This window comes from Prionailurus bengalensis, chromosome C2 (genome assembly GCF_016509475.1).
Source record: "Prionailurus bengalensis isolate Pbe53 chromosome C2, Fcat_Pben_1.1_paternal_pri, whole genome shotgun sequence".
Lineage (NCBI taxonomy): Eukaryota > Metazoa > Chordata > Mammalia > Carnivora > Felidae > Prionailurus > Prionailurus bengalensis.
In genome coordinates this window covers 154,032,641-154,060,401 of record NC_057350.1, presented here as the reverse complement: position 1 = coordinate 154,060,401, position 27,761 = coordinate 154,032,641, and the positions used below count along the sequence as shown (strand labels likewise).

General features: G+C 50.0%; 1 protein-coding gene across 4 annotated transcripts in view; it reads left to right on the top strand.

Moving 5' to 3' along the window:
• The window catches only part of ITGA9 (integrin subunit alpha 9), a 361,953-nt gene that overhangs the window by 263,497 nt on the left and 70,695 nt on the right, over positions 1–27,761 (top strand). For all 4 annotated transcript variants that reach the window (XM_043595760.1, XM_043595758.1, XM_043595761.1 and 1 more), the window contains exons 20-23: positions 2,083–2,162; positions 9,700–9,789; positions 11,960–12,068; positions 16,913–17,020. In XM_043595760.1, coding sequence (XP_043451695.1) covers positions 2,083–2,162; positions 9,700–9,789; positions 11,960–12,068; positions 16,913–17,020 — 387 coding nt within the window. The remainder of the gene's footprint in view (positions 1–2,082; positions 2,163–9,699; positions 9,790–11,959; positions 12,069–16,912; positions 17,021–27,761) is intronic.

Below are 27,761 nucleotides of genomic sequence, written 5' to 3'. Positions count from 1 at the left end.
ATAGTCATGGGAACCAACAGAAGTATGAACTTTGGAAAGTTGGATTTTTTTCCCAGCTTGGTAATGCCGCTACCTTCCTCCCACATACAGAGGCTGAAACCATAGCGACCCTAAACCTGGAGACAGGAGGTCTAGGGGTGAGTCCCTGGAGAAGGCCCAAGAAATGACACAGCGGGGACAGGAAGTGCCTCTCTCCGTGCCCACCTTGCCCTCCCCTGTGCCTGAGACCCTGTGGCTCATCAGGCTGCAGACCACCTGCAGAGCCTTGTGATAGCACCGTCAGCTTGCTTTGTAGGCCACGCGTTTCCGTCGGTCATGACCAGCCCGCCCAGTCTCCGGCCTTCCGTTCTCCCAGGCCCCCGTCTCTGGTTTTGGCTTCTGACCTCACCTGGGTCTTTAGTGTGTTTAATTCCGATCTCCTGCCAGTTCTGACCCTGTGCTGGGACAAGACCCTTGACTTTCCCTTCCTTTGTGTCCTCCAGCTCTGCTTCCCATCCCGTCTCCATGCCCCACCCTCCCTGGAAACTAACAACCCCTGCTGCAGCAGAAATTTCCGTCCAGAGAGGGATGTCCAGTATACATTGTATTTGATGGTCCAACGTCCGTTACCTTCAGGTAGCATTCAGGGCAGTTGAGTCCAGTGTTGCAAAGTTAGACCAGTGCCTAGCATTAGTCATAAAGGAACCCAAATATTTACATATTAAATAATCAGAGACTCTCAGAGCTTGGTGGAATTTAAGAATCATTTTGTCCAGGGGCACCTGGGTAGCTCAGTTGGTTAAACATCCGACTTTGGCTCGGGTCATGATCTCTCAGTCCATGAGTTCGAGCCCTGCGTTGGGCTCTGTGCTGACAGCTCAGAGCCTGGGACCTGCTTCAGATTCTGTGTCTCCCCCCACCACCCTGCCCCTCCCCTGCTTGCACTCTGTCTTTCCTTCCCTCCCTCCCTCCCTCCCTCCCTCCCTCTCAAAAATAAACATTAAAAAAAATCGCTTTGTCCAACCTCTTCTTTTTGTTGAAATGCAAAGAGGTTGAATGTCTTGGTTAAGATCACATAGTTTGTGGAGGAGCCTGGTTTCATAACCCCTACCCAGAGGCCCCTCCCACATTCCCACAAATGCCCAATATGTACCTGGTGAAAACCATTTGTTCAGGGCAGTCTGCCCCCAGTCACAGGATGCTCACCCCTGGGAGTACCTGAGACGATTGTAGGTCCCGAGATTATTTTAGGCAGAACAGGGACACTGCACTCAAGGACATTGACTCTCAGTGAGACAGGCATTACCTGTTCAACACCCTTTCTCCCTAATCGTATGCAGGAGAAGGTCTCTGATAGTGTTGGCATGTGTTTCACACCTCCCTGTCACTTGCTAATCTCCCTCTCACCAAAATAGAGGGGACCTTCCGGCTCAGGGCCTTCAGCAGGCAACAGAATGCTTTGTTTTCATTTATTTTTATGACAGTCCTCTCTTAATGGTAAGGGACCCTGGTTCCCATCTGTGATCGGGAATAGAAATTTTCCTGTCTTTAGGGACCCCTAGGTGGCTCAGTCGGTTAAGCATCCGACTCTCGATTTCAGCTCAGGTCATAAGATCAACCCCTGCATCGGACTCCTTGCTAACAACACGAAGCCTGCTTGGGTCTCTCTCTCTGTCTCTCTCTGTTCCCCCCTACTCTCTCTCTGTCAAAATAAATAAACTTAAAAAAAAGTCTTTAAACAAAAAGAGTAAGGCAGGGAAAGTACAAAGTAGATGACACAGGTGATACGATATGCAGATGTTGCAGACTTTAGGAAGATGGTGTGTGAGTGATATTTAGAAAGGTGCCTGGTTTAAAGGACAAGCCTATCACTTCCTAGGGAACCCCAGCTGCTGAAAAGGACAGCGTGCCCCTCACCAGGGCACCCTCCGGGCTTGGCTTTACTGCTAAAGCTGTATCTCTGGCCTGGCAACCAGAAAGATACACGTGAAAAATAAAGCTTGTCATGCAAGTGGGCTTCCAGAGGTCATAAACTGCAGAAGCCTGTAGCGGTTAGGTTCAGAATGCCTGCTAACACCAGGTGTCACTTTCTTTTCCCCCTAGTATGAATTCAGCGTGATCTTTGACACCAGCCACGTGTCTGGGGAAGAGGAAGTTCTTAGCTTCATCGTTACCGCTCAGAGGTAAGGGGGATTTCATTTTTTTTTCAAAGATAACAGAGTTATGCACATGGGAGAGGACATGGCCAGGTCATGCTTTGATGAGGCTCAGGACGCTGAGGAGGAAGAAACAGTTGAGCAATGAAGCCCCAGGCCGCGGGGTGGAACCACGTCTCTCAGGGGTGGCGCTTGTCTAGCTCTGCTTATGCGGCTACCGGGCCAGACGGAGCTCGGAGTGTCTGGGGATCATCCAGTCGGAGCTGATGATTTTTACAGCCAAGGAGAGACAGACCGGGAGAGGTGAGGATTCTGAGCCAAGCTCACGTGGCGGATTCGTTCACAAACTTCCCCCGTGGGTTGTCGGACGGAGTCAGCTCTTTCTCACGAGCACACCGTTGCATTCCCTGACGTGGGGAGAGGGCCCTGCAGTCGGAGGGCCTGGCCGAGCCCGTGGTCAGAGGCCCCGAGACCTACTCCGCAAGAGAGAGCTTGTCCTGGAAAACCTGTGGGCCGATAGTGAGGGTGGGGGATGATGCAGGGCGGCTCCTGCCCTCCGCAGGGTGCTCCCGCCCCTCTCTCTGCAATGTATCCTCGAGCCCCAAGGGTCTCGGGGGTTGTCAGCTGCCTCCACAAGCCAGGACCCACGCGCACCTTGAAGCGCCATCGGGGTAGCGGTCGGCTGACAGCTGGGATGGATGGAGAGGTATTTAGGTGGGTGAATAGGGGAAAAAAAAAAAGCTTCGATTGAGCTGTAGGGTGGACACCCAAGCCTATACCTTTGTGATTTGAATTTTCTTTTTCTGGAAATGATTTTTTAAACTCACCGGAAATGTTGCCAAGTGTAATTCAAGGAACTCCCACATAGCCTTTGCCCGGCATCACCCGGCGGCCACACTTTGCTCCATTTGCTTTCTCATTCTGTGTGTGTGTGTGTGTGTGTGTGTGTGTGTGTGTGTGTGTGTGTGTGTTTCTTAATCATCTGGAAGTAAGTTGCAGAAGTCATGCCTCCCTCCCGTAAGTACCTCAGGGTGCACGTCCTCCGAAGGAAGCCATTCCCTTAAATAACCACATAGAGTTAGCAAATTCAGGAAATTTGACTGCTGATACAATGCTGTTATCTACAGTCTGTGTTCCAGTTGTCCCAGTCGTCCCAGTGACTCTTCAGTCACTTTTCACTGGTCCACAGTCCGGTCAAGGATCACGCATTGCTTTCAGTTATCATGTCTTATCTATAGTTGCCTTAACCTCCAAACAAACTTTCATGCCACGAGTCCTAAGTCCATTCTGGAGGTTGTCTGGAGATCTGAACCAAACGCCCTGAAGACCAAGGTCAGGCAAGGACCACTGAAAAAGGTGAGAAAACAAAACGAAGAACCTGCATGATTAATAGAGGCCAGGAAGTCGGAAGGCCAGACACCGAGTGAGCGGTCAAGGACCGAAAGTCAACCAGGGAAAGATGCTCTGTGGAGTCACAAGGTTATTGGCACAGGGTTCAGACCTGAAAATCCACAGGATCTGGGGTGCAGAGGGAGACAGCGAGCTCAGCTTCATGAAACTAACCCAAGCCTTCCTATGAGGAGAATGCCCTCAGGAGCTGAGAATGACAATTCTAGAGAGTGACATGTCCTGGACTCTTCAAATGAGCCCCGTTGGGGCCAGCTTAGGGGCGACGTGCCGCACGGGATAACAGGCACCGGCTCAGCCACGTCTCCAGCTCCCAGATACAGCAAGAGTCATGCTTGGGACCATCTGCCCATCCCCCGTGCACGATCGCCAAGTGGCTGTCATGGGCAAAGGACCAAACTGGGGCTGAGAGGGATCCTGGATGAGTGAGGGGGAGTCTTGCATCCCAAACCGTCTCAAGAAGGCTCCAGATTGGAGGCAGACACGCAGCTTCCTACAGGGGAGGAGAGAGGAACTAGCGAGGGCAGGCACGCTTCGCCCCTTCAGTCTGCAAATGTCCCAGCACTTCCCACAAGCCAGTGTGCTGCGTAAGACACTGGCACAGCCCCTCCTCTTGGGGAACCAGTGGGCTGGTGGCAGGGGGACAGGTAATGAGCAAATGACTGCATAACGTCAGTGAGAGACCAGGGGACAGCGGGATTCATCCAGCAAGCGGGACGCATTCGTCGGCAGTCCTAAAGCATCTTCTTTTTGGCCTGTACTCTCTTTAAGCCCACTCGGGGGTGGGGGGGGGGGTTGGTTCTTTGGCTGTCCTAGGAGGGGGTCCAGGACAGTCCTGTGCATTCTGAGGTCTCAGTCACTTCAAGCCTCACAGCAGATTCACAAACCTGTGATTAAGGTGTCCCTTGAAATAATCAAAATTTGATTTAAAGTGAAGGCTCTCGCCCCTTAGGGTGGGCAAGCGGCAGAAGGGAAACCTACCTGCCTCTCTCTCTCTCTCTCTCTCTCTCTCTCTCTCTGTCTCTGTCTCTGTCTCTCTCGGGAATGGTCTTGCTTTCCTCCAGGGATGCTGCTCCTGCCCCCTCTTTCCCTGGGAGAGTTCCTGAGCCCCCCAGGCTCGCAGCAGGGCTTGTGGGAGGTGTGTGTGAAGCAGGAAAAGTGCCCGTCCCTTAACAGGTGCTGGTGTCTGCACTCCCCCGGCCGCAGGGGTGTTTGCAAGCTAACTCTTGCCTTTGCACAGCCAGCCCCCTGCTCCGGGTTCTCAGCTGCTCTCCCTCCTCATATCCTCCAACCTCAGCCTGTCCACAGCTAGAGACCCGTTCAGCTGAGGCTACCCTCAGGGACGGGACCAAAGGGGACCCCACACGGGCTCTCACACAGAGTCCTTACTCAGTAGCCTCGGCCCTGCTGGTCTCTGGATTCTTCATGCCCCTCTCTCTTCACTGGGCCAGGAGAGGGAAAGCCAGACGCCTTCCCCTACATTCTCTGGGGATGCACCCCACCCCCCACCCCACAGCACCCTGTGCTGATCAAGGTGCCCTGAAGCCTGAAAGGGCAGACACCCTGCCCTCACGAGCACTTCTCTCTAAAAGCTGTTTCTCCAGAAATCCTCCTTTCTCTGCTAGTACATCCTTGACATTTAAGCTTGGATTTTTTGCCCCCGACCGTAGGAAATCCTGGTCTGGTGCTTTCCTCTGAATCTTGGCATCTTTTATACCCCAGCCAAACCATGCATCGGAGCCAACACACTATCACCCACCCCCCACCCCCCCAGGGATTGTTGAATTTTCACAGACGCACCAATTCCCCAGAGTCTCGGACTGAGATCCTTCCCAAGCCCTGAGTCTTCCCGTTCTCTGCAGTCCATGCCGGGCCCCTCACCAATGGCTTTGCCCTCAGGTATCCCATCTCCATCTCCAGCCGCTGGTTTGGGAAGCTCAGGTCGGTCCCCGACGAGCACAGACCAGCAGGCACATCCGGTGAGATGCAGACACAAAGAGGCCCTGATTGTATCTCCCACTGCCCTTCGCTTTTGTTTTCCTTTGAGGCCTTCCTCAGTCTCCGTGTTATTTAAAGCTCGCAGCATTCAGGGGCGCCTGGGTGGCGCAGTCGGTTAAGCGTCCGACTTCAGCCAGGTCACGATCTCGCGGTCCATGGGTTCGAGCCCCGCGTCGGGCTCTGGGCTGATGGCTCAGAGCCTGGAGCCTGTTTCCGATTCTGTGTCTCCCTCTCTCTCTGCCCCTCCCCCGTTCATGCTCTGTCTCTCTCTGTCCCAAAAATAAATAAACGTTGAAAAAAAAACATTAAAAAAAAATAAAAATAAAAATAAAGCTCGCAGCATTCAGATTCACTTTCCCTTGGGAACGACTGGATGCCGGAAGCATACATTTTCAGAGCCCCTCCGTCCACCACCACGGTCGCCTCTTTTGGCTTCGGTGCCGCTTTCTGTATTTTCTTTCTTTCTTTTTTTTTTTTTAAAGCATTATCACTAACATTTCGGAGAATGTTCTCTCTCCTAAAACCAAGAGCACCGCATGTCACAGTGTTTATTTGGCTCTCTTTCCCTCGCGTTGTCGTGTCCGACATCCGCTCCAGAGGCAATGACTCTCTGGCCTTCGGTTCAGCACTAGTCGGACGTGGTGAACAAACACTAAGCGCATGTAAAAAGTAGACGTCGATACCAACAGCCGTGATTGTTCACAGCCAGCCCAGCAAGCCCGGAAATGCTGCAGACCCTTCTAGCCTGGCAAGGGGGGACCGCGCCACGGGCTACTAGCGTTTCGACGCCGATGACCACTGGCGGGGCTTGCGACCACTGGCGGGGCTTGTATGAGACTTGGTTGTTTCCCATGCGTACTGTTTGAAGATCACACGGTTCCCGGCCACCTAAAACGTGACTGCGACCTAACAGAACTGAATACAAGGCATAGAGAAGGTGGACTCTGTTCCCATCGCTAGAACCCAGAATGGCTTCCCCGGGGGATGGCATTTACCAGAAGAGTGTGTTTTCAGGCTGAGGACGCGGAGGCACGGCGTCGAGAGCTCACACAGGAGAGCCTAAGACCCACGCGGGTGGTGGGCATTGCAGGGAACAGGGGGGTTCGCGAGCCATCTCTAGGGAAGGCTGGGGAAGACGACTGACGGAGGAGATCCGGCTGGGCCACGGAAGGCCCACGTAGCTCAGGAAGTCCGCCCTCCATCCCAAAGGCAGAAAGTGTTTGAAGTGGGCAGCGACGCGTGCCACAGTTTGCCCACCGAGCACGAGATCGTTGAATTTAATAAAAGGAGGCAAATGGCCGATCAAACCTGGAAATTCTCATTCTCCTGCTGAGTCTTGGATCCACAGAAAACCCTGTGGTCGGGCAGACCCATCAGGGTGCACTCTCCGTCCCTCTCCACCTGGGACAGTCGATATTCCTGGGCAGGAAATAAATGACATTGGAAGCGACTTCTCCTCCGGTTAAAAAGAGGAAACTCCACCTGCCTTCCAACCCCACCCAGAGCTAATCAGTGGTCAGAGAAGGAGAGCCCCGGGCACCCCGGTGAAAACTCCATCTGTTAGAATCACATGTCCATAGACTCCAGCTGTGCCCATTGGAATCACCCCAGGGGGCTTTCAAAGCTACCTGCGGACCAGAAATTCGGGTCTATTGGTCTGCATGAGATCTGAGCTTCGGCAGCTTGAAATAGTCTCATCAGGTGATTCTAAGAAGCAGCCAAGGCTGAGAACCACTATCCGGGGTCCCTGCCTCTAGACTGGGCACATTTCCACTCAGCAAACACCTGTTAAGCGGGTACTACGTCTCAATGCAGTGCTGGGCACATAAGAAATCATGCTAATAACTTGCTAAAATCAAGAACACCCCCTTTTGTGCATTAATACTGCTACATCGCATCAGGGGACGCGTAGTAGTGGCAGCTTACGTAACTGAAATAGAATCTTCTAGCATTTAAATCACAAACGTTAAGGAAGCTGTATTATATGTTAAACATGCCGCGGCATATTAGCAGATGGTGGGAAAACTGGTCTCACTGCCCCAGAGGGCGGCCTCAGCTCTTGACTCCCTGCTTTGACTGAAAGACCCCTAAAGCCCCTTATCTTGAAAGCCACAGTTAAAATATCAATCGTTCAGTCCTCCCCGTCGCCACCCTTTGAAGATCTCCTGCCTACTTGTGGATTTAGGAGGACATAAAGTTGAGGCTAAACAGTCCTCCGGAGCTCTCTCAGCAGCCTGGCTCTGCAGACCCTGGGAAAGCATCCCAAGTCACGAGCTTGCAGAGTGACCGGAAGCCTTTTGATGTCTGGCCTCTGTATCTCAACTTTTCAACTTCAGTCGGTCTGGAGCAGTCACTCGATGACAGATGAGACCCGTTGGGCCCGAGCGGCCAGCAGCCACAGGTGGCTGCACATTTGGTAGGGCAAGGGGTGGGGCTTCCTTCAGGAACCCATTACTCAGACCTGGCAGGATGCCGGGTGTGGGGAGGGGGCAGGCCAGGGCGTGACTGTCCCATCCATTCTGCAGCCTGGTGGGCCTCTAGCAGTGATTCTAAGGCTTTTATTGCCCCCCCCCCCCGCCCCCGCCGGGGATGGAGAGGCCAGGTGGACACCTGACAATCCGGCTTCATCAGACTGGCTGCCCTCTGAGTGATGGATGTCACCCCATATGCGGAAGACGGATGAAGAGCCAGGGGTCAGAGTCACAGAGCACCATTGTTTCAGAACAATAGGAGAAAGAGGGAGTGGGGATGTGGGCTGCTATTTAAGTATTGTTGCCTTTAGCACTTGCTGGTGGGAGAGGAAGGCAGTGGGGGCGGAGGGAGGGCAGGGAGCAGGCAGGAACTCTGCCTGCCTCAGGGAATGGGGGTGGTGGGGAGCCATCCAGTGAGCCGTGCCCAAACCTCAGCAGGGCTCCGGGCTACTGCATTCCACCCCTGGAAGATGAGCTTGGCTTCCAGCCGGGGTCCCACACTCAGGCCATGTGGTGGAACCCATCATCTGGGAAATGTAACAAAATAGTAAAAGCAAGTCCCGTCTTCTTCCTCCCTCTCCACAACCTCCCAAATCTCCTATCAGATTTGGAGGAGGAATCACAATGGAAAAGCCCTCGTTTGGGAGTCAGACTGACCTGGTTTGCTCTGGGTCCCTTTGGGCAAGCTCCCTAATCTGTCTGAGCTGCTCCTTACCTGTCAGAGGTGGGTGATCCCTTCCGGGGTTCCTCTTAGGACCCAGTGAGATCATGCTGTGCAATATGCCTGGCACAAAGCGGCCACCCAACAGCATCAGCCTCCTTGCCCTCCCCTTTCCAGAAAGACCTCACAACACTCCCCTCTCTCACTCCAAAGGGGACACCTGTATGTGGACATGCCGCAGTCAGAAGTCTCCAGAGGGAGCCCCCGTGATCTTTCTCATGACAGGATTGGCCAGGGCCTCTCTCCCGGGCTCGGCTGCTCGGCTCCATGGCTGGTGGGTGAGGCCCCCAGCTGGGCAGCAGCTGCTCAAGTCCAGCAGACCCTTTCCCAGCGACAGTGCCCGCACCTTGCCGGCCCGCCGCTCGCGGAACAAGCACTTACAGAAGTCGCATGCGCTGGCGGTGTCCCGCCATAAGCGTTCAGCACTCCCCTTGCCCCTGCACCCACCGGCCAGCTTTCAGCTCCCAGCACCTGCCCCTCTGCCGAGGCTTTCTCTGGCCAGAGCCCACCCACTTGGGTGTGTGGGGCAGGTGCCAGGAAATGCATGCTCCCTGTCCCCCGAGTGGCGGGTCTCAGGAGTCCGTGGACAAAGACCCACCTCCCTGGGAAGACGAGCTGTGTGTTCCACGCTGCCTCCCAGATGCCCGTAGCCAGACCAACCCCAGTACAGAGCCGACCGCCTGCACCATGTGCCTTCTTCATCTTCCTTCCCTTCCCTGTCTCCCTCTTCCACTCCCAACTGGTGTCTCCGGGGGTCACCTCCCCGACACACTACCTGTACTCACGTCTTGGGAAGGGGATCGCAACCGGGACAACACAGTGCCCACCGTGACTCTGTACAGGGACCGGAAACAGAACTGAGGACATGTAAGGTGCACAGTCAGCCCTCGGAGGGTGACGGACTGAGGTCTAACTGCTGCCGGGTAGCTAGCACTGACCGGCACTCACCCCTCTCCCTCCCGCGCAGTGGCAACGTGGAGCGCTCCGAGTCCCTGCATGACAACACCCTCACGCTGACGGTGCCGCTGATGCACGAGGTGGACACGTCCATCACTGGGTGAGTAGCCAGGCCGGCCAAAACACAGGGGGACCCCGCGGTGGCACACCGGGCCTTGCTTGTATTTGCATGAGTAGCCGGGAGTCCGGGGCCCTGCCGGTCCCGCTTCTTCCCAGCTTTGAAAGGCAGGGCAAAAGCTAGAGCTACTGGCCCGTGCCCTCCTCCCTCCTTGTTTCCTCCTCTTTCCCAGCTACCCACCCACCTGCTGGGTAACACAAGAAGTTGGACAGCAAGGTGAAGCCCCATAATTTCTTTGAGCGTTCTGTACACCTTAATGTGCGTGTTTTCCCGGCACCCACCCCTCCAGAGGGTCATGATGTCTGGGATTCAAATCTCAGCCGAACGCTGCTGGGCCAGAGGTTACAGCCAGATGTGTCCCAACGACCCTGGCTGGCTTGCAGAAAGGTCCACCTTTCCGATCAGCTTCACAGTCAGCGCTGGCTTTGCATGTTTCTGTTAACCCCTTCTGCAGAGCCTGCGGTGGCTCTGCCCGACGTCTGTGGTGGTCCGGAATGGGCAGGGAACAAATCCAACGGGCACGGCGTCTGCCCAGGGGGAAGTCCACGGCCACTCAGCGTTGCTGGCGTTGGAAGGCAGGGCTGCAGGCCGCGGGCTGCAGGGACGCAAAGCAACCCGGGTGGTTTTCAGCCAAAGCCCAGGCCTGGAAAAATGAGAACTCAGTTCCTGTTTCTGGCTTCAGAAAATAGAGCACATACCTCTTTGATAGTGGAAAAAGGATTTGCACAGTTAAGTGTAGATCAAATGAGGACCCACTGAACCCCTGCCCCGATGCAAGCTGAACTTTCTTAGAGGTTCAGAGTTTCTCATTTTTCACTTCTCAAGTGCTTCTGGGTCCCGGCCTTGGCTAGAAGGGGAAGCGATAACGCATTGCAGAAGGGCCATTCTGCAAGAGTTCACATGCCGCTGGGTGCCTGCAACGAGCCTCTGGGCGTGCTTGCACCCTGGGCTTTCGTCAAGTCTTTGAGAGGGGGGGGGGGGCATCAGAGGAATATATTTGCAAGTTAGCATAGATTTGCCTCTGTTCTATTTTTAACCACGTGCAGTTTATTTACTTGCCTCATCAGAGGCACGGGGAGAATATGGCCTGAACCAAGCCCTGCCCTTGGGGAGGAAAGAGAAAACACTGGATCCTGTTGTCAGGCCCTAGGAGGCCTCATTGTGGAGGCGTTAACAGCCCCCACTGAAGCCATCAGTTACACACACACACACACACACACACACACACACACGAGTCAACCTCTGACCTTTCCAGGAACGTAAAACAAGGCTAGTTTAAAGGAATCAGTTCTTGCCATTTGGTAACTCCAGAAACTCACTACATTTCTAAAATAATACATGTACGTTGGAAGTAGATGAATTGCTGTCCGTTCAGGTTTGGTACCAGAAATCTTACGTTACCGTGTCTGGGCAAGCGAGTGGCTTCTAGAATGTCATCTAGAATCCGTGATTTGTCTCGGAATTCAAGTGAGTCCGAGCTTGGTGTCGTCTCAGTTTTGTTCACATGGGCAATGTGGAAAGCATCGCTACAAACTGAGCTCGAATTCTTAACCACATCTTAAATAGCCACTGTTTGAAGTCTGGAGAAAAATGCTATCATTGAACAGACTCAGCTTTTAATACCTAATTTCTCGTGGTTTTGGTAGTCTGACATTTAAGTTGTTTTAATGAATCTGTCGGAGTGGGGTGTAGGACACCAGATACATAATTCATTTATATTTATTTCTTAAAAGCTTGTCGTGTTATTCCTCAATCCCCAAAATGTTTTTCAAATGATAAAACAGAACACGTATAATTTTGTGATCCAGTTTAAAAAAAAAAAACAACAACAAACAGCTGAACTCAAAGCTACTATTGTCGTCGTCTTCCTTTTAGAAATGTAATCTCAGTACATATTTGTATGTGTAGTTTATTGATTTAATATAAAACAAGACATTCCTGGAAGCTTCTGTTTAGGAAAACATAAATCTGGCTGTGTCCTTTTATAGGAAAAAGAAGTAACAATTCCAGAAGGGAAGGGTTTGGTGAAGACACTGGAGGGAGCAAGGTTCTAGATTAAATAGAGACAGAGGTTTGGGTTCTCAGGACAACTGTGACCATGGGTTGCTTGACCGAGGTTTAGGGTGACGGATTAAATGCTTTCCTCTTTCAGAATCATGTCTCCAACCTCCTTTGTGTACGGCGAGTCTGTGGATGCATCCAACTTCATTCAGCTGGATGACACGGAGTGTCACTTTCAGCCCCTCAACATCACCCTTCAGGTACCCACCCCTGGAGACGGTCTCTGTCACTGAGGGCCCACGGAAGGGCCCATGAGATGGATCTTCTACTGAAAAACAGCTAAAGAACTAGGCTCTTTCCAGGAGAAATTGTCCCAGCCTGCTTGGCTAGAGTGTAGTGTGTGTGTGGCTGGGGGGGGGGGGGGGGGGGTGTTTCCCGTAACCACGCAGAATTAATCCCTTCCCTGTCTGCTGTATAGACCCCTCTGCTTTTCAACACTTGGAAGGAGAACTGTGTGATAAACCCCAGCCTTCCCCAAGAAGGCCTCTGGCCAGCATCCCAACCCAACTGGCCCCAAAGGATCCCTTTGAGTTCTCCATCATTATTCAGCTTATGGGGAGGGCAGCCTCGTGCATTTGCTTTGTCCCCTTTTTCCTGGGGTTCTTCATGCTGACTCGGCCTGAAGGGACAGGGACAGCCATTCACAAGTGCGGTCTTCCGATAGCAAAGTGGTGGGAGAATGCGTAAGCTCCCCACGGGAAGCAGCGTGCTGCTCCCTCACGGAGCCGTGGCTGGCTCTCCCTGGTCATAGAAGCACCATTTTCAGCAGGTCCACCTGGTGTGGACCCTGGACATCATAAGGACCACCATTCCTTCTCTAGACCAGGGTGGGCAAACATCTTCTGCCAGGGGCCAGCAGGTAAGGATTTTAGGCTTTGTGGGCCACACAGTATCTATCTATCTATCTATCTATCTATCTATCTATCTATTTTTTTTTCCCAACTATTTGAAAGTGTAAAACCATTCTTAGCTTGCAGCCCATGCCAAAAACAGGTGGCAGGCCAGATTTGGCCTACAGGACAGTTTGCCGACCCTCATTGTGAAGTATAAATTCTCAGGCCAGCACTGTTCAACATGAACATCTTTGTGTGTTAAGCTAGAGGGACCTCGGCCTCATCCAGTCCATTCTCCTCAGTTGGCGAACACTGGTCAGGCTCTGACGGGACAATCCTGTGTGGCCAAGCCCCCTGCCAGGAGCTGTGGATGAAGTGAAGGGAGATGAACCTGGCTGACCCATGGTGCGCTGGAACCGACACCCCATATCTCTCCATTCCAGCTCCTAGAGCTGCCCCCGGCCTCTACCCATTCATCCCCATGGAGAAGATGGTTTTCCGGTCTGGCATCGACTGCCATGACCAATAATTACTATTTTCTTTCCCCGTGGCCACTCCTAGGTGGACTGAAGGGATGAGAATAATCATGGGGTGTGGATCCAGAGAACGAGGCGGTGAAACATTTGTGGGATCTCCCAAACAATGGTCTTCCTCTCTCTAAAGTGTTGTTCCAGGCAAGAGACCTCTAAAACTGTGATGAGGGATGCATGTTCCCAGCTCAGAGAGGAGGTGCTTCCTGACCAGCTAAGCCCTAAATGTCACACCCTGTGCTTAGTTTCCAGGGAAAAGGGGAAGATGGGGTTAGACCTGCTTTCGAAGCCTCACAGTGATTGCTGTGAGTAGGACCTCTGTGTTTCTGAATTGCTTCTCAGAATTAGTTTATTTTTCTCCATTGTTTTTTGTAATTGGATAGAAAACAGATAAAGACCAGATGGAGTGATTTCGTTCACTTAAATCACTTTAATTACCCACTCTTAGCGGTAAGTTTTGGAGGTGTCTTCCAACAAAAGATACAGTCCAGAAAATGACTCAGAAGGGTTCACGTGACACACACCATTAATGGAGAGGGTATAGGTGTTAAGAGAAAAGACAAGAGTCGGAGTTATACTGAAGATCCAAAAGTGTTCTTATCACCCTCTAAAATGAAAGAAGGAGAGAAAGATCAACGCATCTGAGGGCATGCGGTTAAGTCGTGTTTCTCTGAAGGCATTTTTGCAGGGAGCTTAAAGTCTGGTATTCAAGCAAAAAGCTTTCTTCACATCTGACCTGACATAGGATACAGGCTGGAGAAGGGGGCCAGGAATGAGTGGCCGGGCCATGCCCCTTAGATAAATCTCTTGATTAGCAGTTGCCTGAGGAAGTACACGGCATTCCGTTCAGGATTAGGGGAGCTGACTGAGTCCCAAACATGGATAGCGTGTGTCGTCGATTAGAAGGCGATCCTCTTGTGTCAGCAAAGCTGACAGTTTCCTTGAGGGTGCTCTGGTGACTCATCTTTCTGATCTGATCGTCACTACTATGACTGAAATGTAGGAAGGCCACCGACCAGGCTGATGGTCCTAATGACCAAGGAACGGAGCTAGGGGGGGAGGGTAAGATCAGGAATGTGGATAAATCTGTTCCGTATTTCCTAATTCTGGCAGCATCGCTCCTGAGGAAGGGCATAAGACTTTCCGTATCGCGTGGTCTTTCTGTCTTTTCCAAAGCTATTATTCAACGAGCTACTAATTGTTTAAAGACTTCACTGCAGACGCAGACAGGTGGAAGGCAGAAATACTAGCCTTGGGCCTGCCTTCTGCCTTCCATCAAACTTTTCTCAACAGGAACACAATCGTCTGTTGAGCCCTGATAGGCTGTCTTTTTTTCATCGAGCGTTCATCATTTTTCTCGCCCGAAAAATAACAGTGGAAAAGAACACATCTGCCGCACGAGAACATTGGCGGAGAATCCAAGCTTAAGGCGTTCGTTAAAAAATAACCGTGGTAACACGGGGCCCTCTCACCCGTCCTGCGGTAGTGAGTGAACTAGCGCAGAGCAGAACCACTTTCTTCTTTCTCCCCCCCCTCCACCCCCCTGCCTCATGCTTTTCGTCGGGATTCCGTCAGACGAGTCAATAATTGTCTTTCCAATTCTGCGCGCTCATGTTTCACTTCCAATTCGTTCCTTCAGTTGTGGTTAGATACTCCTTCCTTTTCTTGGGGAACCGTCTTGGGGCGGTTGTCTTTGGTGGATTTTGTTCTTTTGGAATCAAGAGCTGGCAAGGACTGCTCCCCCCCCTCCGTCATGTCCCTGCGCTTTGAAGCAGAACCAACTACGGCAGAAACCATGAGCACGCGGTTTTCTAGGGACGGGCGGGCTGGAGCTCGATCCTGAAACGTCCTGTCGGTGTCTGCAGACCTGGCCAGATTTCCCTTCCCCTCCCGGCTCTGCCCTTCTGACCCCAACTTCAGAGACGCCTTGAACCCCCGAGTTCTGTCTCTAGTCCCCAGGCCCCAGAGCAGCCTTTAGCTGCTTCTGTTTCTTGATTCTACCCATGTTTTGCTTTTTTTAAAGCAATAACATCTTTATCGAGCTACCGTTTTTCTCCCGTGAAGTTCACCCGTTTAAAGTGTGCAGTTTATGGATTTTTGGCTTGTTTACAGAGTCGTGCAACCATCATCGTCACCTAATTTTAGACCGTTTTCGTCACCCCCCGAAAAGGAGCTCCACAGTCTTGAGCAGTCACTCCCCGTGTTGGCGTTTCTATTGCCGCTGTAAGAAATGACCACAAACTCGGTGGCTGAGAACAATATAAATGTATTACCGTACAGTTCCAGAGGGTCAGAAGTTCAAAATGGGTCTCGTCGGGCAAAAATCAAGGTGCCAGCAGGGCTCTGTTCCTTTCTGAAGCCACGAGGGGAAAATCTGTCTTACTTTTTCCGGCTTCTACGGGCTGCTGCATTCTTTGACTCATGGTCCCCTTCATCTTCAAAGCCGGCAATGGCCAGCTGCGTCTTTCTCAAAGTTCACCTCCCTGATTCTGACCGTCTCCCTCTTCCCTGTATAAGGACCCTTGTGGTTACATTACACCCACCTGGATAGTCCAACGTACTCTCTTCATTTCAAGGGACACTGATTAGCAACCTTAGATTCCCCCTTGCCATGTAGCGTGTTCACGATTTGGTTCCTTGGATTTGGGGACAGGGACGTCTCGGGAGGCCATTCTTCTGCCTGCCGCATTTCCCGTATCCCGGCCCCAGGCAACCACTAATCTACCTTCTGTCTCTACACCTCTATACATCTTTTTTATTCTCCTTCATACTCCATTTTTGCCTTGAGTTCCATTCTTGACCTTTCCTCCATCCCCTTTCCTTTATCTGTCTCTTTGCGGCCACCGTCTTTCCTCTCATTTCTTAGGACATGATGCCCTTCTGGAGACAGAAAACAGGGAGGACTATTCGGGGGGGGGGGGCGGGGTGGGAGGATAAAGTTTTGCAGGACCAAATGCTGGGGCAGAAAAGAGGTACACAGATGTCCTCAAACAGGATTAGCAAGAGATCAGCTGTAAGTTATGGAGAAACCTGATCAGCTGGGTGGTGTAGTAAGAACAGCCCTTTCTGTAAGTTACATCATTTGGTTTGGGGAAAATTCACTTCGTCTTCTCTGTTACCTCAAACTGTAAAAGCAGGACTTGGACCAGATCAGTGCCTCTGAAACTACAGTTCCTGGGCCAGTAGCGTCAGCATCTTCTGGGAACTTACTAGAAGTCCATAAACCCCCTCACAACAACACCACCCCCCCCCCAGCAGATCTACTGCAGAAACTCTGGGCACGACTCTCCCCCGGTATATGTTTCAACAAGACCATCTGATTATTCTGATGTACGTTAAAGTTTGAGAACCACGGGACTAGACTATGTTTATATTCCCACCAAGTCTAATAGCCGATGTGTAATTACTAGGTATGTAAAAAGAAATAAGATGTTTAGCAGGAAGAAGACAAAGACGTGCTGAAAGGGAATAAGGTAATTTGGAAGTTTGGGGGGTTTAAAATGTGTATTAGGAGGATTTCTGTTTCATTAAAACCTGCCATTATTCAATATCTCAGATCACTTGAAGTCATGACCTTTTAGATCCCAAACCCTGCAGTCTCTGTGGGAGTATCTACTGCACGCCATGAAACGAAGATCTGTATTTCTATTAAAACTCACTGTGTGTGTCTCACACCCACAGGTCTATAATACTGGGCCAAGCACCCTTCCTGGGTCATCTGTCAGTATCACTTTCCCCAATCGACTGTCATCTGGAGGTGCAGAAATGTTTCATGTCCAGGAGATGATGGTGAGTTCTCGCTTATTGTCACTGTTGCCTTCAGATTCGAACTAGCCCATTCACATTTTGCCTTCCACCCCGAGGACCCAGAAAGTTTAGCTCATTCCAACCTTTAGAAACATACCTGGAGAAGCCGGGGACCCTCGACACCTGAATGTCTGCATTGGGACAGTTTGGTTAATGCCATAAGACCTCTCTGGGGATGGGGAAGGGTCGATTATGAACATGACTTCTGGCATAGACTTTTCTGGTTCTGGAAACTCCTGGCAACCTGAGGTGTGGCTAAGGCCACATTTTTCTGAGGGGAAGATCCACAGCATTCATGAAGATTCTCAAGGGGTCACCGAGGCCTGGGGGATGAAGGCTTAGTTCCTAAGTCAGAGGTGTAGATTGAAACTGACATTTATATACAGAATGTGTAGTTCTACTTGATTCTATGTCAACTGTCGATTTTATCTCAAGGGGAAGTTTGACAGCTAGTATGTGATCATCCCTCCCACCTCCTTGAAACTGTCTCCTTGGTTCCTCCCTTCTCACTGGCTTTTCTCCTCATCCCCCCAACATCTGTAGGGCTCGGGGTCAATCTCAGAGACCTCACCCAGACTCGTGGCTTTGTATTCAATGTGTGCTGATGACATCCAGCCCAGCCTTCTCCCATGAAATCCAGACTTTAACGCTTAACTGCCTTCAGGCCATCTCTATCTAGATGCCTGACAGGAATCTCAATCTTCTCCAAAACTGTGGTCTCCTCAGTGGTCCCCTTCCAAATCTGCTGCTCCCACAGCCTTCCCCATCTTAGCAAATGGCTGCTCAGTCTCTCCAGTTATTCAGATCAAAGACCTTGGATCATCCTCGACGCCTCTCTTCCCATACTTTGCTTCTGATCCGCCAGCAACTCTCATGTCTCCACCTTCACACAATGTTACCGTGTGTTACACCTCCACTGCCAGCACCCCACTCGCAGGCACCATCATCTGTCTTCAGTTATCACAGTAGCCCCTCACTTGTGTCCCTGCTTCCTTCTGGGCCCCCCTGCAGTCTGTTCCTGGCCCAGCAGCAGAGCGAGCCTCCCAAAATGTGGGTCAGGTCATCTTAATCCAATGGCTTACCCACCCCCAAATCTTCCGGCACCCCAGCTGGCCCACAGTCTGTCTCCTGTCGCTCTGTGACCTCGGTTCCCCCTCCTTGACCACTCTCTCCCCTCCTGCCACACTGTCCCTTGCTGGTCCTAGAGCACAGCAGACACTTTCCTACCTCCAGAACTTGCCCTTGACCTTCCCTCTACCCAGATACCCTTCCCCCAGGGAGCCACATGACCTCCAGCTTACCTCCTTCAGCTGTGTGCTCAAATACCACCTGCCCAGTGACACCCTCCCTGGCCGGCCTTGGTCCCGGCACTCCTCATGCCCTTTTCCTGCTCATACTCCACTGTCACCTTCGTCACCAGCTGACATTCCATGTGTTTTCATGTTTGACCAGTTTATCTGCCTCCTCCTGGCCCCCTACAGTATAAGGACGAGGGTTTCTCTCTGCTCACTGCGATATCTCCAGACCCTAGTACGATGCTTGGCATGTAATACATGCTCAATGAATATCTGTGGGCTGAAAGAAAAATCTACAGTCTGAAACAGAGTTGTTCACTCTGTCCGCATGAATTCGGGAAGAGAGCCATACTGTTCAAAACTGCCTCAGGCTGATTCAGTCTGAAGTGGCTGGGTGTGGGGGGGGACCCTTCCTGGGAAGGACTGGGGCAGGATGCTCAAGTGAGTCAAGGCATGCCGTCACATTGAGAGAGTCACGGAATCATTGCTCTTCACGCGGGCACGCGAGGGACATAGCTCTAGCCAGACGAAGGGACGGTCTCTCCACCGAGAGCTTGAAAACTGGGGTAGCAAGGCCCACCACAGGTCACACATCTGAGCTGACAGTTGAAGCAGATGCTGCCCACAGGTGTGGAAAGCGTCATGTGATGGTGACAGCAGTACCTGGCATCTCGGTCCGCTTGGGTCTTGTGGCCTGAAAACCCGGACCGTGTGAAGCGTCGAACGTAGAACAGGTCGCCCCGTCCCGAGTCGCCTGCTCGGTCATTTCCTTCCCTCACGATATTCCATTCCTGTTCCGTGAAGGGCCCACGTCTGTGAGCTCTGCTGACACAGAAGAAAAGAGCCCACGTTCCTTCCCAGCGGTGTGCCGTGGCTTGAACCCGGCGTAAGGTCACACCTGCTCTTGTCTACCCCCTTAAATATTATCAGTCATACGCACCACTCCACCTATTCTGCTGGGCCCGGGAACGTTTTCCTCTTCAGCGTGCCCTGAGAGTTGTCGGCAGAAACGTCTGTAGGGTGGCAGAGAGAACTTTTTTCTTCATAGACAGAATTATTTATTGACCGAAACAGGAAATTTAAGGCACTCAGATTCTGAGGGGATCTCAGAACCAACTACACCCCTCTTTCTCTTGACTGATCGTCGGACCAAGGAGGGGCCACTGGGACGGACTTTGGAACACATTTATGAATAGCTGGCTCGCCTGGGAGGCGTGAGACGTGGTCTTCCTGAAGGTCTGCAGAGCTGCATGGCTGTTAGTGTAGCTGAGTGGACGCTCAAAAGCCCACGTGGTGTCAGCTGGCCTCATTCCACTGTCGGAGTCCTCAGAAGCAAACCCGTTGGATGTTCAAGGCCGTATTTAGAATTTTCACGAAGTCCGTAACAGAATCCGCAAGGATGGCCAAGCCTCCCGTTGGACACGCCAACCCGTGGTCAGAGGCTTACGGCCTTTTCGTGGTACGGAAAACCCAACTCAGTGGCAGGCCTCGCTAAGCAGGTAGTGGAGCACCTCGTTCCCGTGAACAGTCAGGGCTGGATTACGACGACCCTGGTAATGTAAAGGCGATGCAGTGATGAGGCGAGGGTCCCCGGGTACCTGTTTCAGAGGCCGATGGGCAGGACATCCTCTGCCCTGAAGCCCTCGGGGCTGAGAGCAAGGGCGTCCTGTTCTGAGGCAAGCTCAGCGTGTCCCCAGCTTCAGCCCCTCCCTTCCTCAGCAGAGCCCGAGAGTGCTCCCTGGGACAGGTGTGGCCTCTAAAGCTCATGGCGTTCTCCATGCTGGCCCTCGGGGACTGCGAGTGGAGTAGGGCTTTCGTTTGGGAGATTTGGGTGGCGTGGTGCAAGTGGAACTCACCCGTTTGGGGAGAAACCGGCCCTCGTTTCCTGTACCGCGCAGGAGGTGACTCTCTGGCCTGGTGGCATCCCCTCCCCAGGCCACCTCCATTTCCCAGCCTGGGACGGCTGAGCGGCCAGCCGCCAGCTACGGTTAAGCCAACCGAAGCGCCCTCTTGGGGGAGGGCCCTCCGTCATCCCTCCCCACACCCCGTGGGACCCTCAGATTGTTTCCAACATCGCCCTCACTATCTGTTTTGCCTGTGGTCGCCATCCACGTAGAATGCTAAGGGTGGGCGTGCCGTCCCCATGGGCACTGGGCCATCACCCCACCTCTGGCCCTGAGCCTGTGGCACAGGTTTCCAGCTGTTGGCTCAGAATTCATTCAGGAGCGTCTGGGCGGCTCAGTCGGTTAAGCATCTGACTCTTGATTTCGGCTCAGGTCACGATCTCACAGTCGTGAGTTTGAGCCCCACTTATGGGCTGTGTGCTGGGCGTGGAGCCTGCTTAAGATTCTCTTTCCCTTTCTCTCTGCCCCTCCCCTCCTCGATCTCTCAAAATAAAGAAAGAAACATAAAAAAATAATAATGATTCAGGGGCATCTGGGTGACTCAATAGGTTAAGAATCCGACTCTTGATTTCAACTCAGGTCACGATCTCACAGTTTGTGAGATCAAACCCCAACATCAGGCTCCACACTGACAGTGCAGACACTGTTTGGGATTCTCTCTCTCTCCCTCTCTCTGCCTCTCCCTGCTCTCTCTTTCAAAACTAAATAAACACGAAAAAATGGCTTAAAAAATAGTAATTCGTTCAGGCCCGTCTGGGGCTAGAGCTATGATCCCTGGGCAGGACAGACCTGCCTCTAGGTTTCACCAAAGACTCTGTGTTTTCCCGGAGGGTTTCTTAAGGTCCAGCTGCTGTGAGTGGAGTGTGGCTTTGCTCATGTGGGAGAGATTTTTCTAGGGAGCCTAAGGAAGGGTGACCCCTTCATACTCCCAGCTGTGGTTCATGATCTTTCCTTGTAGCAAATGTTCTAAGCCCCTCCACTCTGCTTGTGTTCTATTTAGAAATAGAGCCACAGTGGTGGTCCGAGGAAAGACTTAATTTCCACTGCCTCCCACCCATCAGCGTTGTGCGGTGCTCTGTGGGGACACACTGACTTCTCACAGCACAGCAAAAATGTGCGTAAGCCGCGGTGAGCATGGTATCCATCAGGAAGCCAAGTTGCAATAACCATGATAGAGAGTGAGAGGTAAAGAACACCAGACTTCTCTGGACCATCTAAAATAAAATCATTGCAGGGATGCCTGGGTAGTTGGTTGAGCATCTGTCTCTCTCTCTCTCTCTCTCTCTCTGTCTCTCCTCCCCCCCACTCACACATGTGCACACTCCCTCTCTCTTTCATAAATACATACATACATACATACATCTATACCATGGCAAACAATAAATCAATCATTCTGGGTTTCCTCTGCAGACACTGGCGGAAAAAGCACCTATTATGTGCCAGGCTCTGCCAAGAGGAATAAGTCACTCGGCACTTCCGGAAATTCAGACTTGCCGGAGACTGACCTAGGAAATGTCACTGCAAGACCATGTGCCAGATGCATGGAGGCATGCACAGACCCAGGCACGTGGTAGAAAGGTGCAAATCCCACCTTGGGAAGGGCAAAGGAAACGCAGACTCTTTGAGTCAGGGCTGAGAGGATGTGTGGTTGTTCACCAGGAGAACACGCGAAGGGGAGAACTTTCCAGACAGGGAAAGGTCACCAGTTGTATGTGTACAATGGAGGCAGTATCGGATTCTCTGTTCTCTGTGCCTAGTCTTATACAAAATTGGCAAAGGTAGCTGTTTTCTACACCTTCTCCAGAGCACACTGCAGACAGATACCTGGGCAGTGTGATAGGAAGTCATTTCCTGTGACAGTTGGTAAGTTAATCATTCCTTCTGGGGTGCCTCATTTCTGTGTACTTGTGGATCACTCCATCTCTCCTGACCTAGGAATGGGAAAGGCCAAGCCACTTGCCACCAGAGGCTGTCAAACCACACGTCATGGATGTTGCCAATAAATGACCTGTGGACAGTGGCTTCTGTGGGCCAGACAGCCCTTGTGAGGCAAGCGTTTGCTCCTTAGAGAAAATTCCTATTGGAAGTGAGGACATAACCTCTCATACAGCTTGATGGGAATTGGCCTGGAAAATGTAACGGCTTTCACTTTGGTGTAGTCTGTCTACATAGACAAGCCTTTTAGCAGAGCCCCTGGGCACGGGCCTCAGAGAAGCTAAGTTAGCACGTAGGTTACAAGCATTATGGCTTATGAAGGGGCGACCATTTGAACTTGGGTGGTGGTCCCACTCCAGAGTTAAGTTTTACTCACAATGTATGAAGTTCAAGGACAGGGATGGGAGGTTTGTCTCAGGATTCAAGTTTTATTTGCTGACACTGAAAACCTGTGTGTGTGCAGCTTTCTGATGCCGGAAGTGGGGGCTTTGGGGTTTGGCTCTTGTAAAAATGCAAGATGGAAGAAAGTCAGACATGACAGTTTACAGAGAATAAAGGGCTGGAACCGTATGCTAGGTGAAAGCCTGGGTCTTTCCAAGAACTCTAGTGTTAATCTAGAGACACTGAGTATGCATTCCATTCTTTGTTCCTCCCACAAAACCATCTGAAAAGGTTTACCTCTCTGGCCAGCTCTGTCCTTGCTTTGGGACAGCAATTCTGAAGAACTGACCTGATTTTCAGGAGGTAAAAGAATGTGGAAATAAGGGATGATTTTCTGAGGAGACACATCAATAACTTTGCCATAGGGTATCATTAGGATGCTGACATCAATATGATATTAATAACTAGTATCCATTAAAATATATCGAAGTAAATTATAAACCCCCTCCCACCCTGTCCCTGCAGACACATCAGACGGGACTGCCCATGATCTAATTTCTGCCAGAATGAGTCAGTTGATATGGGAGGTTCACCTGACTTGTGATGAGTCTATATCCCTATAAAGGAAAGATGTACCTGACACATCAGTGACCACACAGAAGCTTAAACTTAGAAATGGAGGACTGAATTGCTTTCCCCTAGAATGATCTGGAAAAGCTTCTTTTTTTGTTTTAATGTTTATTTATTTTTGGGAGAGACAGAGTGTGAGCAGGGGAGGGGCAGAGAGAGAGGGAGACACGGAAGCAGAAGCAGGCTCCAAGCTCCGAGCTGTCAGCACAGAGCCTGACATGGGGCTCAGACCCCCAGACGGCGAGATCATGACCTGAGCTGAAGTCAGACGCTTAACCAACTGAGCAACCCGGGCGCCCCTGGAGAAGCTTCTTAAAGACGGTGGTGTTGGCACCATTAACTCGATCACATTTAATCAATGACTAAAGAATGAAGAGCTTTCTCCTAAATACCTGACAAGATAACATACCATTTCCTACTGTCCTGAGGCTTCCGTGGCCTGTGTTCATGAGCTGTCAAATTTAATCCACATAGCACCTCTACAAGGGGCGGGGGTGGCGGTGGGGTGGGGAGGGTGGTCCTTACCCCAGGTAGAGGAACCAGTCTCAAAGACTGGCCCAGCGTTACACAGCTAGTAAGTCAGAGAGAAGGGTCCGTAATCGGGTCTGTCTGGCTCCAAAGCTCATGTGTTTCCTAGTCCAGTGTATTTCACACCCCTCCTCAGAGCATTGCCCAGCCACCAGAGGCAGACTCAATCAGTAGAACAGACAGATGATGAACAGACCACCAGGAAACACTCACTGAATTGCAGCATGTCAGCCCCAGGACAGAGAGGCACCAACTGCTGTGAAAAGAAAACCTCATCCCAGACGGTGTAATCATGATGCAGACAGAAGATGGTAGAATGAGAGAGATTGATATCTTCAGAGAGAAGCAAGAAGACAGTGTTTCCGTGAAATAGAGAAGCTCGCATTTCGTACATTTAAAATTTTGATCCCTCAAACAAAAACCTCAGCCTATGAGCTGTGTCATAGAATGGATGTAAGAGAACAAAGCATCGGGTTGGAAACTGGAGGGGTTTTCCAATAATGTAGCACTAAATGACCCCCAAAATGCCAGTTAAACTTATTCCGTTATTTTATAACAACCTGAAAGGGAGATCCAGATGATCTCAAGATGAGAATTAGAAGGCAGGAAAAATGGAAATGAAAGCAAGTCAAGATTCTTGTCTTGTTTGGGGGAAGAGTTTCTGTACCAATTAGCTCAAGGCTTTGATAAAATAAAAAGTCTAAATACATGAAAATTTTAGTGATGCCTTAAAAGAATGAAAGCAAAGACATCCAAACCACCAAAGAAGCATTTTAAAAGAACTCATGGAGGTGCCTGGGTGGCTCAGTCAGTTAAGCATCTGACTCTTGATTTTGGCTCAGGTCACGATCTCATGGTCACGAGATTGAGCCCCTCATCTGGCTCTGTGCAGAGTGTGGAGCCTGCTCAAGATTCTCTTCCTCTCTCTCCTCTGTCCCTACCCCCTCTCATGCACACTTTCTTTAAAAATAAAAAATTTAAAAAAACTCACTAATAAATACATACACGTGTTTGTATATAATACGATGGCAAGAATAAATCCAAACATATCAATAATCAAAATAACTGTGAATGAAATAAATGCCCTAGTAAATGACAGAGCCTGTCAGGTTAGGGTTTTTTTTTGTTTGTTTTTCTTTTTCTTTTTTTAATGTTTATTTATTTTTGAGAGAGACAGAGACAGAATACGAGTGGGTTAGGGGCCAAGAGAGAGGGAGACACAGAATCCGAAGCAGGATCCAGGCTCTGAGCTGTCAGCACAGAGCCCGACACGGGGCTTGAACTCACAGCTGTGAGATCGTGACCTGAGGACCTGAGCTAAAGTCGGACGCTCAACTGACTGAGCCACCCAGTCGCCCTAGGTTAGATTTTTTTTTAATCCAAGCGTAAGTTACTTACAAGAGGCACACCTTTAAAATGACCCATAAGGTTGGGCTGCCTGGGTAGCTCAGTCGGTTAGGCTGTGCTGACAGCCTAGAGCGTGGAGCCTGCTTCAGATTCTGTCTCCCTCTCTCTCTCCCCCTCCCCTGCTTGCTCGCTGGCTCTCTCTCTCTCTCAAAATAATAAACACTAAAAACATTTAAAAAGAAATGAATAACCTTTATTGTAAGGAAAGAAACAGATGTATCTCTATGGCAAACAATGTTGCTCACCCCCAGGAAATATAAGGTAATCAACTGACTGGATGTGAGGCCTTGTGCATGCGGAAAGTAAAAGCTTGGGGCACGCTTATAAACTGCCTGACCTTGCATTCCTCAAGTCACACACCGGTCCACTGGCTAAGGGTGGAAAAGCCTTACGAGACCCAGGTGGTTATGTACAGCCTCTGGCCAGTCATTGGCTGATCACTAGGCTATGCTGGTCCAGGACAACCCCTAGGAAACCAGGCTTAAAAGTAAAACAAATGTAAACAACAACAACAACAACAAAAATAGCAGAGACATCAGAGATTACACATTGCAGAAGACACAGATGCCACAGAATTAGTCCAATCAAGGCACTAAACAAATAAGCAAAACAAAAAAAGTAACGACTACCTCTTCCCAAAGGAGGGTAAGAACTCAGAGTTGCCACAATATTTATCTAAAACTTTCAGTTTAGAAAAATACATATGTGGAACATGCAAAGAAGAAGGAACAGGGTAAATAGGGTGCAGGGGGAGAAAAGGAATCAATCGAAGCTGCCTTTGAGAAGCCCAGATGTTAGATTTAGTAATCAATGACTTCAAAGCAGCCATTATAAATATGTTCAGAGAACTAAAAGAAACCATGTTTAAAGAATTAAAGGAAAGTATAATAACAATGACTCGTTGGACAAAGAATGTCAGTAAAAGATGGAAATTATAAAAAGAGCCAAACAGAAATTCTGTTCCAAAAATTCCAAAAAAATACTTTTCTGGAGTTGAAAGGAAAATACCTGAAATGAAAAATTCATTAGAGGGGCTCAGTAGCAAATTTGAACTGACAGGGAATCAGCAAACTTGAAGATCAGTAAAAATATCCCATCTGAAGAACAGAAAAGGAAAAAAAATACAACAAATGAGGGAAGCCTCAGAGACCTGTTAGACATCATAAAGTATACACGTAGAAATACTCATAATTGGAGTTCCAGAAGGAGAGGATAGAAAGAGGCAGAAAAAATATCCAATGAAACAATTGCCCCAAATAGTAGAGATGTTTAGACTCCTTCACAATAAAAGATATGGAGGGAACTGACTCTCCATTTGGAAAGAAGTTACAGAAAACCTCGACCTCACTGGAGAGAAAAAACAGGCAGATTAGAAAGTTATAGGTAAAAAAGGAATATTAGCAGAAAGTACTGAATATTTTTATAATATTTGGATGAGAAAGCTCTTCTTCCTAATCAAATCATAAAATTCAGAACCATTAAAGGAAAGATTGACAGATTTAAATCTATAAAAATGTTAAACTTTTGTGTGATCATAAAACATCCCAAACAAACTAAAAGATTATTTAGGAGAATATATTTGCAACATGGTTGACAGACAAATATGTAAATGTCTTCTTCAGATCCATAAGGAAAAGGCCAAAAATTATAAAAATGGGTGAAGGGATATGAACAGGCAATTCACAGAAGTTTTCATGGCAAATAAACATTAAAAAAACAAATGCAAATAAGCAATAAACATTAGCCTCACCAGTAATCAGAGCAGTGTAAACTCAAATGAAAACAAGATCCCTCCCCAATTAAACTGGAAAAAAATCTAAAAGATTGTTAATATCCATAGTTGGGTAAGATGAGGGAAAATGGGCACTCCTAAATACCATTGGTATAAAAGGCAATCTGATAGGGGCGCACGGGTGGCTCAGTTAGTTGAGCGTCCAACTCTTGGTTTTGCCTTGGGTCACGGTTTCATGGTTCATGGGTTTGAGCCATGCACTGGGCTCTGCACTGACAGCGAGGTACCTGCTTGGGATTCTCTGTCTCTCCGTCTCTCTCTGTCCCTCCCCCACTCTCTCTCAATATAAGTAAATCGACTTTTTTTTTTAAATTTTTTTTTCAACGTTTATTTATTTTTGGGTCAGAGAGAGACAGCATGAACGGGGGAGGGGCAGAGAGAGAGGGAGACACAGAATCGGAAACAGGCTCCAGGCTCTGAGCCATCAGCCCAGAGCCTGACGCAGGGCTCGAACTCACGGACCGCGAGATCGTGACCTGGCTGAAGTCGGACGCTTAACCGACTGCGCCACCCAGGCGCCCCAGTAAATCGACTTTTAAAAAGCAATTTGACAGTAACCATCAGAATGTAAAATGTGATTACCAGCAATTCCACTTTTAGGAACCTGTCTCAAAATTCTCACATAAATATATCCAGCAGAAACTTCTGTTTGATGGTAGATATGGATGTCATTGTTCTCAGCATGAAAGTAAACTCTTTCTATTTTGGTGAAGTAGCAAATAATATTCCACAAGGATTCTGAGAGGGAGTTGTCAGATTCAGGCTTTAAAAAAGTAGTAATAATAATAACTTTTTGTTAAGAACTTGTAACAGATGAGGCAATATACCAAGTACTTTATCTGGACAAATTA